Here is a 15,450-nt window from a genome sequence, read left to right on the forward strand (position 1 = left end):
ATCAATAATTATAAAAATAGTGTATAACTATTATACAAATATTAACACACGTGGTAAGTTTTGAGTATGACATTTTTATTAAGCACGTAAATATAGTGTATTTCTTACCATATAATTTAACGTGGTTTTTCAATTGAGTGTTATTCGATTTTAAATATATATTTAACGTGTGATCAATCATGAAAATCTAATTTCGACAAAATTATTTAGACACATCTTCTTCTTGATTTATTTAGACACACATGTATTATAAAACTGACAGTGACTTAGTGAATAGCGGGCATTCTAAAATAAACCAAAACCCACAATTAATCCATTTATTGAATAATTATGGCCGCGCAATAGAAATGTGTATGAATACATAGATACACAAATATATACTTATAGTTTTCATTGTAGTGGCTGTATAAATAAAAAAAATATTTACATTTTCCAACTAAATAAATTATTTGACTAGCTTTTCTCTATTAAGATTGTTTATAATTTCAAATGTTACGTGTCACTCACTTTAAGACATTTTATACATTCTTTAGCATGTCCATTTTAAATGCAACCAATTTCATTCCCAAATTATACATAATAATTTATTTAATAGAAACTTATTCACACCCGTTTGGTGATATACAATATTCACACCCCGCATAATTTCGCAATGAAGTTTAAATAATTTTCAAATAATAACGATTATTCGCCTGTGCATCGAAATCGTTTCAAATAGAATATAATAATTGTCTTTTCCGTAAAAAAACTTCTTTGCTGAATTACAGTTTTACACCTAAGGCGTTATTTTCTAATAATTTAACTCCCCTTTCACTCTTCACATAATATTCGTATGGTAATTGAATGAAAATATATAAAAGGAATAAAATTATGATGGTAGAAATGAACTGAAATGATTGTAAATAAATTGTAAGCTCTGAAACGAAAGTATTTATCACGTCTTCTGCTTAGTTAGTAACAACGGCACAAAACCTCTCCAAATCTAAATAAAAGTAATATATTTCAATGGCAGAGCTTTTTTGCTGTCTCCTTTAGATGCATATCAATTGATAAATGACATATAATTAGTGAAGAGCACATAGTTCTCTACTAACCGCGCGCACAATTCCTGACGCACAGCTGCTGTAAATTTATTCACCAAGCAGAGCGCTGTCGTGGTGCCAAAGACTAAATTATAAAGTAAAACAATTTGAAAGTTGCCTAACCACTCGATAGCACCAAAATCCCCCAATAAATCGAAATTTGTAATGCCTGAAATAAAAATGTATAATTAATAAACTTTTATATATGAAGACGTTTGTAACTCACCAATAATTCTACTGAGCAGCGGCAATGCTGAACTTAATATTAAAACTAGCGCACAATTAAGTATTAATTGTGCGAGAGAAGTCTTTCGTTTTTGTGGACAAACATTGCGCATAAAAGGCATGGTATAAAAGCCAACAACAGAAGTCGCACCTAAATAGAAAATTAAACACACTTCTAAACCTGCTCCAAAGGGTCCCATCTTCGATAGCGAAGTGATGCCAAGCGTAAATTGCTGAATGAAGGTAAAAGAAAGGCGATGTTAACGTATTAATTTTTCTCGTCTCGTCAAATATTAATACTAAGTAACAACAAATACTCACCCGAGTGCTTAGCGGTAATGCTTTTATTCCAATTAGCAACTCTAGTGTATTTTGGACTACCAACAAAACAGTTATACCGGTGAAAAAGAGCAACAACAACATTGCCAGAGGATATACGAAATTTCGTTGAAACGCCGATGACTTGCGTAGTTTCTCCAACTCTCTACTTTCAGACTCCAATTCTCTCAGTCTTTGTTTGAGCTTCTGTTGCTCGGTTTGGTGATTTTCCAAAGGTTTTCTTTGATAAAGATGCCGCAACGACGTATGAGGATAATATCCACGAACATTTGTATAACCAGTGCTATAATCGTTGTGTAAACTGCCCGCGCTGCCGTTGCTGCTGATACTAATATTTAGTAGTTCAATGTTTGCAATTTTGCGCTTTAAACTGGCGATTTCCATGTAAAACACTTGGTATTCTTCATTTACGTCGCGAAGTAAATGTGGCTTCACAAGTACTTGTCCCACAACTCCAAAGAGGCGAACGAAACCAAGCGGTGTGCAAACTATTGAAATAATACAAAATTAATTGTAAAAATAAGCATTTAACATATAAAAAGACAGTACACTAAGTTTTCACAACAAAACTTCGCCACATTTACCATCGAAACAATTACCCTAGAAACGAGTGGTTGTGGTTGTACATGCCAAACAAACAAAATAAATTTTACTTTTAAAATAGCTCTCACAAAGGAGTTGATGACGAATAAATTGTATAGTTCAATTTTAAAATTTATACACATACATATATAATAAAATTAATATGGCGCAGGGAGATATGGATGAGGACTTTCTTAACTTTGAATCCAAAGTAAATCAGGTAATGAAACTATTGGAGGATATGGCGGCCGCAAACAAAACGGATGCAGAAAGTGCTGCTAAAAAGCCAGAAACGTAAGATTACCAAAAAAAAGGTACATATATGCCAAACAAATGTACATACAAACTTTTCACATTTTATAGAAAGTCCGAAATTAATCAGGATAATTTCATTGTCAATGTTCGTCAAGACCGCACAGTTCTCAATCGCAAAGCGGGTCAAAAAGACCCAACAGACACTGGAGGTCCACAACAAATGGACAAGTACACATTTATGCAGCAGATGGAACAGGATTCCGCCGAAAGAACCAAGATTCGACAAGAACGTGAGCGTATTGCTCAAAACTTTCGTAGGTAAATGCGTTAAGTTTAAGTAAATGTATGATTTTGGAACTATTTATTTGCGGGAAATATCTTTATCTCCACCAAGCATGGGCAACGATGCTTATCGTAAGCAGAACTATGAAAAGGCAATACAAATGTATACAAAAGCAATTGAACACGTAAAAGACAGTCCTATATTATACAACAACCGAGCGCTATGTTATCTTAAGTAATTATTTTTATACACATTTTTGTTATAACATCTTAACCACATTATGTACGATATAGGTTGAGAAACTCTAAACGGGCCATTATTGATGCTGATTACGTAATTAATAAATTGGACGAGAAGAATTTGCGATCGTGGTTGTACAGAGCAGCTGCTTATCTGAGATTGGGTGATGAAAAAAACTACGAGAACAGCATTAAATTCGCAAAGAAAAATAATACTAAAGAAATCAGTTATATAACTGCATTTCAAGAAAAACTCAGAACTGATTTCTAAATTTATTATATTTTATTATTTTCAACTTTTCACCCAAATATATGTATTTACTTATGTTTAACTCTTTGTGTCTTCATATTTTCGTGATACTTACCGAGTAATAACAGCACTCCCATAAATGATACACACGAATACAGAAATGGTAAATGCACACTGCCTAAATCTGGAAGGAATCCAAGAAAAATTTCAAAGTTTTGCAATGAATCTCGCTCCATTTGACAATATGCTGACAGACAGTTAAACTTTTTTATACTTGATTGTCAATAATAAACATACTTAGCAGTGATAAAAACCCGATTCTGCCTGGATCCATAACAGCAGAGAGTACATAAGTAATGCCTAAAACCACCGTGGCTAAGAGGCTAAATACTGTAAATGTTTCATAAGCGCGCGCAATTATACCCTTCTTATGCCCAACGAAACCAGTAGATTCCGTAAAGAGATACGCAAATGGCAAAAATACAAATAAGGAAAGATTGGAAAATAAAAATATATGATTCCAAAGACCTGCAATTATAGTGACTATAGTTATCTAAACAACAACAACTAGGCAAATAAACTAATTAATTACCTTGTATCAAAGAACTATTGAGCCATTTCACATAATAGCTGTTAGGGTACAGCAACAGAACCTCATTGCTTGCTATTGAAATCGGGAGCAGAAGGGCGGCGCCAACAGCGATCGCCATAGAAAATGTACACAGCCAAGAGCTATAAGCAATCAAACCAAACAAAGTATAACAAAAGTATGTATGTACATATGTATGTTCGAAGCGAATTATACAAAATATATTTATTTAAAAAGTGTTTAACAAATAACTATAGAATTATTGTCATTTTTTATCATTTGTACATATTATATGTATATGCATTACATACCTTATACGATAGACGAGCACTTCATCTTCATCCGTGGAAAATAGATCTTCACGATCTTTCCGGCGAAAGCGCGTTATCAGCGCATAGGAGGCAAGATACAGCAACATTAAAAGCAGTAGAAATATCTACGAAGAATCAAATAATTTTGTTATATTTGGAGTTGTTAATGGTAAGCGAATAAAAGCAAAGATGTTATAAAAAGTGTATGCATATATAGTATATGTACATATAATAAATTAACCTATCTTAAAAACTTAAATATTCATAGAAATATGTTTGCCCGTCAGTGTAAACTGTAACTTCAATAAAAATGAGATATATTGATGAAATTTCGTAGATGGACGTAATCAGACCACTCCCCCGCTCACATAACGCAATTAACCGAAAGTTATAGAGTGCCATAACCAAGCACTAAATTAATAAATGCTAAACTTTTATTTGCCACAAGGAATCGCCCATATAACATAATTTTAAATTCCATTGATATTTGTGTATCGAAAATTTTTTGAATCGGGTCAATACCTTCTGAAGCCCCTAATAACTATATAACGATTTTCGAACTTCCAGGTGACGTTATGTTGGATATATCGGCCAATATTTAAGCTATCTCAATGAAAATTACAAAACATGTTTTTTGTGCAGAAATAATTAAAATTAGCTGCCATATAACTAATATCAGGATTTCGAACATCCGGCTGACTTTGCTCCATATGATTGGTGTTCGTGGTGAGGTAAATGAAACCACAGGAACATTTTTTTACTATGTGGCGTGATAATAGTTAATAGATAAAATAGGGTCGATAGTAACCCAACTCCCATATACTATATGTATATTGAGTTATATTTAGTATATGTAAATATACAATTGCTTGGATTTCGATCGTCTAGTTGATGTTTTACACCTTAGGGATTTCCCTGGTATGTTAAACTACTAAAATTATTTCAAATATATTACATGTGCGTAAAGGAGAATTGGTCATTTATTGTTCAATAAATTCCAATGATAATGAAAACAATTCAGTTGATAAGTACAATATTCACACAGATAATTCAATCAATAAAGGAATGATGCGTGGACTTTGCGATAAGAATATAACAAGATATCAAACACACGATTATGCAAAATATGCGAGGAAACTAAACTTTGATCAGATATACAAATACCTCGAAAGTTTTTATTTTTGTACCCTTGCAAGACATGGTACATCATACTATTTTTTTTAACTAAAGATTATAACACATAAATCTAATCGAGGCAGATATGTGTAGGTGTATATGATGGTGAGATGTGGACAACTTAATAACAATGCCAAAGACTCAAATTCGGAGTAGTTAAAAAAATGAGTTATCTACTATGACCTTATATCCCTCTGCGAATGGCAGACACCTTGTCGTGGTGGAGGGTCTTAGGCCGCAAGCCATATTCGGCATCTCCCAACAAACATGAGCGGTGCTGTATGGCACCACTACAGCGGCTTATCAGAAGCTGAATGCGTGCGGCGACCAAATGTCACCTCCTAATCCGGACTGTTATGAGACTCTCGTTGGATGATTTGCAGCCAGGAGGTGAATTCGCCTGTATTTTAACAGGACCTTCCCAACACCGGGACGAATTGGAAAGTAACGTTGGGGTACTAAAAACGCACGGCTTGACGACCCTCGTATGGAGGGCATTAGCGGTTTCAGCCTTAAGTGGTGCCTGAGGCACCTCCAGGAGGGGAAAACTCCTAAGGTAGCTCGAGCCATTGCCAGGTTAATGCAATCTGACCGCCAGGTGAGGTAGCGAAAAGGTGTCACCTTCGACCACCCAAACCGAGAAACAAAAAAGCAGTCAAATAACGCCACAGAAACCTCCTATCAATAAAAGGCTGAGAGGTAACAACGCACAGACGGCAGGAGAAGAGCCCTAGAACTTTTAGGGCGAACTTCGTCCTGGCTGCAACCTACTTTCAGAGAGAGGTGAGTTACTGCAGGCGAGAAAAGCCTCCCCTGATCATTAGATGTGATGCAAACGCCCCGGAATGGGACAGTGAGGCCTTCAATACATAAGATTAGTCTCTCTTAGAGTATATCATTAGTAGCAACTTCTTGTTATAGCCGAGTTAGCAACAGCGCTCCAATATTAGAAACTCTAAGCGATGCCAGGTCTTACTTCACCTGCTCTTTCCCCCGAGCGGGTACTGCGTCGAATTCTTTCAGAGCTGGAGTGTTTGTGCGACCTAGCCAGCGTAACCGTTTTTAATTTGCTGAACTATATCAATGTCGTCGTATATCCCTTACAGCTCGTCGTTCCATCGAATGCGATATTCGCAGAACTTTTCTCTCGAAAACTCGTATCGTCCATGCCTTTGCATCATATAGCAGGACGGGACGAAATTATTTACAACTTCGAAGTTATGACTGTCAACAGCGTCGTGGGTGCCTAACGCGAGTACAACGGCTGCGTGTTTGATGACAGGAGATATTTCGCCTTGCCCACAGGTAAATGTCATAATGGAAAATGGAGCGGTCAGTATTCTGAAAATGGCGTGAGTTTGCATTACGGCTTGCAGTGCCAGCAGCTGATGTAAATGGCTAAAATATAAGAAATGAAGTGTGACAACAGGAATGTCGGCAGCAACCACAATTTCTCAAGCACGCACTGTCGCTTTTAGTAATAAATAATACTGTTAAGTGTGGGACCATATCTGGATGACTCTGAATGGCGCTTTTAATATCAGATGTGTAAATTTTTAGAGAAAGGAGCCTTGATGGGGCCACTCCGAGGTAATCGATTTAAGAGCTCAACAAGGTTGCATCTTCTATTCACCAGGAGGCGACGGCTATAATCGGGAGTCTGTCTTGGAGCAAGCGGCTCCCTTTATAAACGGCGTCAACGAAAATTTTCTCGCACGATGGAGTTATGCCACCAACAGTGGCTATAATCGGGAGTCTGTCTTGGAGCAAGCGGTTCCCTTTGTAAACGGCATCAACGAAAACTTTCTCGCAAGATGGGGTTATGCCACCAACATATCAATATGATGGGGCTAAGTGGGCTGTTGTGACTTAGGATAGTGCACAGTACACATTAGGTCGCGGCGCAATCCTCATCTATCTCATCTTAGGACCTTATATTTCCCATTTGATCCACCAAATTGCTAAGCTTATATGTAAATTTTATCAACTATTACTTTCATTTCGCAAAGATGTAAACACATTATAATCATCAATGTTCGTCTTATTACTGAATTCCTCCAATTCCTATTATTATTCAATATTATATTTAGTAAACCAGTGGAGAACCACTTACTCAGTATTGCATTTTTTTCAATTGATATATAATTTGTAATATGTACCGTGTAATAATCAATCTATAATTAAATTATTATTAAAGTGTCAAATTGTATAAATATTGCAAAGCCTAAAGGGTAAACTTGTTTTATACCGTTGAAATAAATTCTTCATTCAATTTTGTTTCTCAGTCGCCCTGATTCGACCCTTAGGATCACTAAACAGAAAATTCAAAGTAAATGTTTACTTTGTTTCAACATACATACATATTTATGTTTACTAAAAGTAAACGATTAAATCGATTTATAATAAATTAACATTTATATGAAAATAAAGCTAATTGCATGTATGTATATTGAAAAGCATTGTGCTATCTACACATCTACGTTGGCATGTATAATGTGTAACAAACTGTAATTTATACATTACTTTTTTGTAAATATTACTTAAGTTTAGAACAAAAATAAAATAAAACATATTCATTTAATTATTAGATTAATAGAATGGTCACTAAATAAAATATTTAAATAAAAATATTTTCATAAATTCTTACAATATTTTCCCGAAGATTGTTATGAAAAATTTGTAATTTGATATCAGTTACTTCTTCCTCTTCCTCATCCATGTCTCCAAAAAGTTTCTTAAATTTTCCGTTTGAGGCAGCCAGAATGTTATAGTTGGTGTCTTTAAAATTRCCGCGTTACAATTATAATCCAAAATAGAATTCTAGATAATAGTGTAACAATTATGCAGTTTCTTTCTACTGTGCACGTACTTCTTTTGATTTGCACGGCACGCAATACAAAGCTATTTAGTGCCACAGTCATGTAATCTTAGAGAATGGGTAGATTCTTAGCAGTTAATTTTAATGTTATGTTTAAATCATACAGTTAAGAAGACAGACAAGAATTGGACTGTGTACCGTCACAAAGACCTTTTAACGCCAAATATATCACAACAAAAAAGGGCAAATAAAAGAAACGCCTATTATTTATTTTGTTTGGGTTTTATGCACTTCAATCCACATTAATTATTCACTTTATTATATGCTCTTCCAATCGCAAAATTTTAATTGAAAATTTTTAAATAAATTGCCACAATGTTATTGTTATCTCAGACTCTACGTGATACTTTCTCCATTACAGAACCCGACCATTTTTTCAGTTCCACAAAGATACAATGTTCGTAATTTAATCAATCAATTCGCTGTAGTACTTATATGTACATATAATATTAACACAATTCACAAATTTCATAAATTTTAACAAACAATTTTCCGACCAAAACCCACATACAAAAATCCACAAACTTCAAGAAAGCAATTCGGATAATAATAACAAAATCTTCAGTGTCAGGGTTGCAATTTTTAGATTTAACCATTATAATCAATGAGTGTAACTAATTAACCGGGTGATATGATGTATTCTTTTATTCATTACTACATTCTAACCTCGGAATAATCCAAAGGAATTGTTTTTATTTGTCTCTAAAGAAGACTTTAATACAAATTCTGACGATCAGAAAAATATATAAAAGTTACCAAATTTAGTGAAATAATAATAAGATAAAATCGCAATGACCTGATATTCCTCAATTCAAAACTCCAATAAATTGGATTAACTCTTGCACAAGAGTTTCGGGTAGTTATGTACATTCGCTTAAAACAAAAAGCATCAATATCTGGTAGCGATTTTGGGTAACTAACCGGCGATTTTGCCGATAGTTGACTTGCTGGATTTAGTTCTTCTTTCATAAAGAATTACGGGTAATTGTGCCAATTTGCTTTAAAAAAAATCCACTCTTAAAAAAAAATAACTGATAGAGCTTTTTTGTAATTAACCGGAGAAAACAATAAAAGGGGGTCTGGAGATCAGAATTTAATTTTAGTACTAGATTAGTTTTAGTACATAACAGTGCTGCCAAATTCAAAAAATTATGGGTGCTGTAACCCTGCTTTATGAGAAGAAGCCATTTTGTATCTCATTGCGATTGAATTTTTGTGGGAATAAGTATTAGTTCTAGAATCTTTATTATAATGCCAGATTCTGGAAAAAAATTGTGCGAATTACGTGTTTGTGATTTGAAAGAAGAGTTAGAGAAAAGAAATTTGGAAACTGTTGGAGCTAAGGCGACATTGGTGGAACGGCTGGAACAGGTAGTAATAACACACATCCATGTAAAAATTTACTTCACATGTGTACTTTTTATTTAGGCTATCAGAAGTGAAGGTTTAGATCCATCTAAGTACTTTTTTCTACCCAATTCCAAAGCCGTCGGTAAGAAAATTATGGATTCCAAAAAAATTGACATAAAAGCTGCCGAAGAAATCAAAATTAAGGAAGAACCCATCGACGACGAAGAAATAGCTCTAAAAGCTGAAGATGTGGGGGAAGAGGAAGATTATGATGATGAGCAATATGAGAACGACGAAGGTGACGAGGATGACGAAGTCGACCAAGTAGGCGATGTAGATGATGAATGTGTAATCATCGAGGAAGAAGGGCGAGCCGAAGTTGATAAGGGAAGTGGTTCAAACGAAAGTCCAGGGGGGGAAGAGGAWAATGCAGGCGAATCGAATGAGGAATCGATAAATTTAACCATTGGTGAAGACGAACAAAAACTTTTGCATGATGAGGTGAGAATAACTGCGYTCTTAATCTTTGAGCGTTATATAATGAAATTAACATTTTTCCGGTCTCCAGAATTTTTTTTTGTAAATATCTCATTAATAGCTTGTTCTGTTCTGAAAAATCATTTTGCCGTATTTGAAGTTATTGATAGAAATTAAGTCTTTGCAAATTAAAAAAAAATCTGGCTAAAACTTGTATAGTATTCTCTTCACTATTATGACAAGAATAAAGATTATTTTTTCGCGGCATGATCTCCAACTTTATACGTAAATGTAATAGTAGATTTATAGCTTTAGTCTAGTTTATCTCTCAAGAGTTTAGGCTCCTCAGTTAAAAAGTTGTTTATTAGCTTCTTTGTGCTATTTAAATTACTTAAGTATTCTTAAATTATTATAATGGGTTTATATTTATTTCCTTTATAGGCACCTGATGAAAAGGAAAAATGCTGTGAGTAATTTATTTATAATATTTTTATACAGTACAGATATACTTTATAAATTATATTTGAATCTCGTCACTGTGTTTAAATTGACATTATTCGTGTTGCAAGTCTCGCAGGTCTAAAGCGCTTGTGAAATATAAAATTAATATATATAAATATATATTATTATATACATTATGCTGAAAGAATATGTAATGAAATCAAAAGTAAATGAAACAAGGTTAAATTAAAAACTAATAAAAATAACTATTCTCCCTCGTAAAATGCCGTTGCTTGCCGGTTAATTATAGCCGATGCAGAAGGTGATACTACCGGCAGGAATTCAGCGCAAAAGAGTACAAAAACGGTTGCAGCTTTGAAGGACACAAGAACATCCAAGAGCGGATCCAGCAGCAATAAGGACGAGCGTAAATGCAGCAAGTCTGATGACGATAAATCAAAGAGAAAAGATGAGAAGTCCGGCGACAAAAAGGATAAAGACATTAGGTTGGTTGAATGCCAGTACAGTAAAGTAAAGCTACTAAATAGCAAACCTAACTACAAGAAGGGAACGGACATCAAAAGCAAACATTAATTTCCAATTAGTTTGTTGTATATAAGTTTATATCAGTTATTATGTTGCATATTATTAAAATTTGACAACGAGCCACAAAAGCGAGAAGCATTACGTCTCTATAAACAACAACAATATGGAAGAAAAAGGAAAAGACGTAAAAGGAAATAAGTATACGGAAGATTTGATTAAATAATATTCGAAAAGAGGACCAGAGGAGAGTTTACAGCGTCTTTGTCACAACTCTAAGGCCGTTCGTATTTTACAAATATCAACATTATTCGCTGATATAAACAATACATACCAACAACTGTTCAATTATTCGAAACTAATTGAAGATTTGAAGCATTCAACGTGAGAATGTTTAATTAATTAATTTTCTTTTAATATTTTTCCGCTAAATTCACCTTGAATCAACCCGAAATTCGATTGTTTACGTGATTATCCAACTGAAAATAGTGAACAAAAATCATCTTCAAACAAGACTTCGCAGAAGGATGACAAAGGTAAATAGCCAAAAAAAAAAAAAAAAAAAATAAAATACAGGGTAATAAGCCATGGCAACAGCTGAAAGTGTAATACAAGATGGACATTGATGTAGGGCTTAGCGAAAAACAAGTTCTCAGGGAAATGATTTTCATGAAAGTTTTTAGCTTGGTTGAATTTATGCTAAAGAGTTATTCGACAAGGGAAGTGTGACCTTTCTGAAAGCAGTATTGTACAATCTTTTCGCGTGAGTGAAATTAAATAGTTAGTAAATTAAAAGCAAAAACATGTTTTACTCTACGGTGATCACTTTTGCAAAAGTAATCTAAGATCACATTGCTGTAACAACTTGTGTTCACCAAAACAACTTTATATGCTTCTCAAAAGTTTTATATTACGTAAATTATAAAGATGACTTACATTTAAAACCGGAAAAAGTCAGTAAATGCCGAACACCATCATGACACAAACATTTTTTAGCTTTGTAACAACTGATAACAACTTGACGCCGATCACTTTTTGGATTAACGTTGTAATTACAAATAACGGATTACTCATCAACCAAATCTATGCATCTAAAATCTTCACTGCGACTGATAACTTTTATTTCATATAAATAGAGGGAGGGTTCCTGTCCATCATATAAAGTACTTTTCAACGAGGAACATGTCACATTACATAAACATATGTCACCGAATGAAGGATATGCCCTATCAGAGAATCATCAGCTGATCCACGATCATCTCAGTTGGAGCAGAATCATCATTAGTTGGTTAATTAGGTACTTTTTAGTTCATCGGATTTTCCATACCCATTAAGTTGCTACCGAATATTCGATTAATATTTGTTTCTTCTCATTAACCACCAAAGTTCACATTTCCTTTGTCGAGTAATTTATAGGGAAATAATTTAAACTTCACGTTTATTTGAATTAAAAATTAAATTGTAGATGAAGACATTTTATATCAAGTTATTATACAAAATTCTGGTTTACATTCAAGTTCCTTTTTCAAAGATAAAAATATGAAGACTTACAAAACGACCGCAAAAATTATTTGTATGTGTGCTCACCCTTACTATTCCACTATTATTTGTATGGAAATTGCAGAAAAATCTTCAGTGAATACCTCTACAAAATCGTCGTCCACAGGAAAGCAGACAACACCTTCACGTAATCTTTGGGTATCCGGGTTATCTTCATTAACAAGGGCCAGTGATCTGAAAACTATATTTTCTAAATATGGAAAAGTTATCGGAGCCAAGGTGGTCACGAACACCCGAACTCCGGGTACACGTTGTTATGGCTACGTAACAATGTCATCATCGTCGGATGCCAGTCGTTGCATTGAGCATTTGCATCATACCGAGCTCCATGGACGGATAATATCAGTAGAGCGCACTAAAAACGAAATCGGCAGCAGCTCAACAAGTGTCGCCAAAACACGCGTGGATACAACAAAAAAAGATGAAGACAAGAAGATACGAGACACAACTTCTAAGACGAGAGACGACAAACGTAAAACTATTGATACAAAGAAGGACGATGCATCAAAGAAACCTGAAGTGGAGAAGGATAAGCAACGCGATAAAGAAAAGGAGAAGGATCATAATAAAAAAGACGAAAAGGAAAAGGAGAAAGAAAAAGACAAAGAAAAAAGTGTGGCTAGCAATCATGAGAAGCGAGCAATTTCTAAAGATGGGCAAAAAGATCGAAATATTCGTCAGCATCCTAACCGCAGCCGTTCCAATGACCGCAATCGCAACGACCGAAATATTCGTGACCAACGTCAAAGGGATCGTGAACGTGAACAGCGCATCAGACAAAGGGAGTATATACAATTACGAGAAGAGCGAGAACGACAACGGTTACGAGAACGTGAACGTGAACTACGTGAAGAAGAAAGGCGTCGGCGAGAAATTCGCGAACGTCAACGGCAAGAAGAAGCTCGTTTAGCCGAAGAACGTCGGAAACTGGCACAGGAACGAGAACGCTTAGAGAAAGAAAAAGCCGAATTGCTGCGGTTGGAGCGCGAAAGACAAAAACTAGAGCGAGAGAAAATCGAACTGGAGCGCCTCGAGTTAAAACGACAACAAATGAAGTATGAACGCGTAAAACATTTCATTTATTCGTTTCTTAGAATATACAAAATTCATATATCCACCAAAACACTCCCGCATATACAAATGCACATGATGCACGAACACAAACCGCATTATTTGCTCCTTCCGGTCAATGCCGTTGAGGCAAAAGTGAACAAGTTTCGGGATGTGTGTTTGAATGCTGATTGTTGGATGTATACAAAGTGTGATTATGATAAAATTGTACAAGTTAAATCCCTATAAAGCCTTAATTGCTTGAGAATCTCTGAAATGTAGAGTAAGCAAGGTGATTAAGCATCATCCCCGAAATGGTCAAAACTTTTAAACTAATATTTTAAAATCTAATTTTTAAATATGTATAGCGATTAATCATTTATTTTGTCTTTTTCCCAATTTTCGTTTAAATTGTGCCAAAAGGATTATGCACGCCCGCGAGGATCCTATTAAACGGCTAACAAAAAGATCCAGCGATGAACGTTATACCGATGTTTCGAATCGTAAACGTTCGTCTGGGAGTGATTCTCGTTTCGAGGCGCCGCCACCACCGCGTTTCGATGCTAGTCTCGTGACATCATCAAGAAGGTAAAAAACATAATTATTTAATGTTTTAAATACGTGTTTATTTATTTGAACTTAAACCGCATTGAGCAAAAAAGATAGTTCAGCTTTATTATATGATTATAAACCCACAGCTATGATAAAAAGCGGGACGATTATAATAGCTCAGCATCCAGCAAACGTGTCATTGATGACTTCCCATCATCAACCAAACGTATGGATTACTCAAAGCGCGACGATTTTTCCAGTGCGSCTACTAAGCGTGCAGCCTTGGACGACTACCCAGTTGTCCCACCGAAACGCAGCACTGATGATTACGGTAAGCGTAATAATGACTACTTATCGTCAACTTCATCCAAACGAATCATAGACGATTATGGGGCAAGCAAATCATCTCGTGATGACTACAAGCGTGAGGTTGAAATTCGTCATGTTCCAACAACTGGTAACAGCAGTGGTTCATCATTTCATACAAGCCGCGATGTCAGCTCAACTATTCATAAGGCTAATGCCGGTCGTTATGTGGATTCGGAACGTTCTACGAGTGGATACAGACGTACTGGGATCGATGACATTCGGTATACTATATATTTACCGTTAAGTTAAAATATATGTTCTATGCATATTTTTATAATTTGTAGTTCGTCAACATCTGGAAATAAGCGTTATGAAAACTCAAATACTTACGGCACCACTAATAATGGCGGTAGTGTTTGGGCATCATCTACTCATTTGGGTGGAAGTTCTGGTGGGGGAGGTGGTGTCAAATCTTACGTCGGCAATGGCATGTCAAATATGCACAGTAATTCGACGTGGCAAAAGTCGGTTGAAGAAAACAACTGGCGTCCTATGCAATCGGCGCAAGACCGTTTCGATCGGACATACAATGAACGATCCAATAGTGGTTACACTGCTGGAGGTATGTTTGGCAGTGCTGGGCGGTATGGCGGTCAAATGCGTTACTAATGTTTCGTTTTGATAATTTTATGATATAGCTTATAGATTTATTTTCATATTATAATTTGACTGGCTAAAACATGTAACCATTTATCAGTAGCATTTGCATTCGGCAGGTTACAACGGACGATAGTTGTTTAATGTTTTTAAAGGATCTTAGCTGAAAATTAAATATGACAAGAAATGAATTATGCTAAATATTTAGGAGTTTAATTTTTGGGCTCCATGACAAATTTTCTCAGATTTCATTGCTAAATAAAACTACAAAAGATGAGTTAGATTCAATACCAATATGAATA

At 35.1% G+C, this 15,450-nt stretch overlaps 3 protein-coding genes across 5 annotated transcripts; 2 read left to right on the forward strand and 1 right to left on the reverse strand.

Moving 5' to 3' along the window:
• Positions 1–54: 54 nt before the first annotated feature.
• On the reverse strand, positions 55–8,795 carry LOC108974412 (protein Lilipod). The gene is made up of 8 exons (XM_018942229.1): positions 7,979–8,795; positions 4,156–4,280; positions 3,848–3,987; positions 3,553–3,783; positions 3,371–3,439; positions 1,629–2,134; positions 1,309–1,540; positions 55–1,251 (listed from the first exon to the last, which is right to left on the reverse strand). Exons 1-8 carry the CDS (start codon positions 8,048–8,050, stop codon positions 1,043–1,045), a joined length of 1,584 nt encoding a protein of 527 aa, XP_018797774.1. The 5' UTR covers positions 8,051–8,795; the 3' UTR covers positions 55–1,042.
• On the forward strand, positions 2,142–3,337 carry LOC108974413 (tetratricopeptide repeat protein 12). 2 transcript variants are annotated; one of them, XM_018942231.1, is made up of 5 exons: positions 2,142–2,341; positions 2,401–2,522; positions 2,592–2,801; positions 2,878–3,000; positions 3,060–3,337. In XM_018942231.1, exons 2-5 carry the CDS (start codon positions 2,407–2,409, stop codon positions 3,274–3,276), a joined length of 666 nt encoding a protein of 221 aa, XP_018797776.1. In that variant the 5' UTR covers positions 2,142–2,341; positions 2,401–2,406; the 3' UTR covers positions 3,277–3,337. The 2 variants fall into 2 exon arrangements, with proteins under 2 accessions (XP_018797776.1, XP_018797775.1); XM_018942230.1 differs by having other exon boundaries at positions 2,142–2,522.
• A 603-nt stretch (positions 8,796–9,398) lies between the features above and the next one.
• Positions 9,399–15,318, forward strand: LOC108974414 (SAFB-like transcription modulator). Of its 2 annotated transcripts, XM_018942233.1 has the most exons (10): positions 9,399–9,580; positions 9,638–10,060; positions 10,478–10,502; positions 10,788–10,983; positions 11,510–11,556; positions 12,645–13,635; positions 14,054–14,218; positions 14,329–14,513; positions 14,565–14,772; positions 14,836–15,318. In XM_018942233.1, exons 1-10 carry the CDS (start codon positions 9,461–9,463, stop codon positions 15,158–15,160), a joined length of 2,685 nt encoding a protein of 894 aa, XP_018797778.1. In that variant the 5' UTR covers positions 9,399–9,460; the 3' UTR covers positions 15,161–15,318. The 2 variants fall into 2 exon arrangements, with proteins under 2 accessions (XP_018797778.1, XP_018797777.1); XM_018942232.1 differs by having other exon boundaries at positions 14,329–14,772.
• Positions 15,319–15,450: the final 132 nt, after the last annotated feature.

The sequence above is a fragment of the Bactrocera latifrons genome, unplaced genomic scaffold (assembly GCF_001853355.1).
Source record: "Bactrocera latifrons isolate USDA-ARS-PBARC rearing strain unplaced genomic scaffold, ASM185335v1 scaffold_55, whole genome shotgun sequence".
Lineage (NCBI taxonomy): Eukaryota > Metazoa > Arthropoda > Insecta > Diptera > Tephritidae > Bactrocera > Bactrocera latifrons.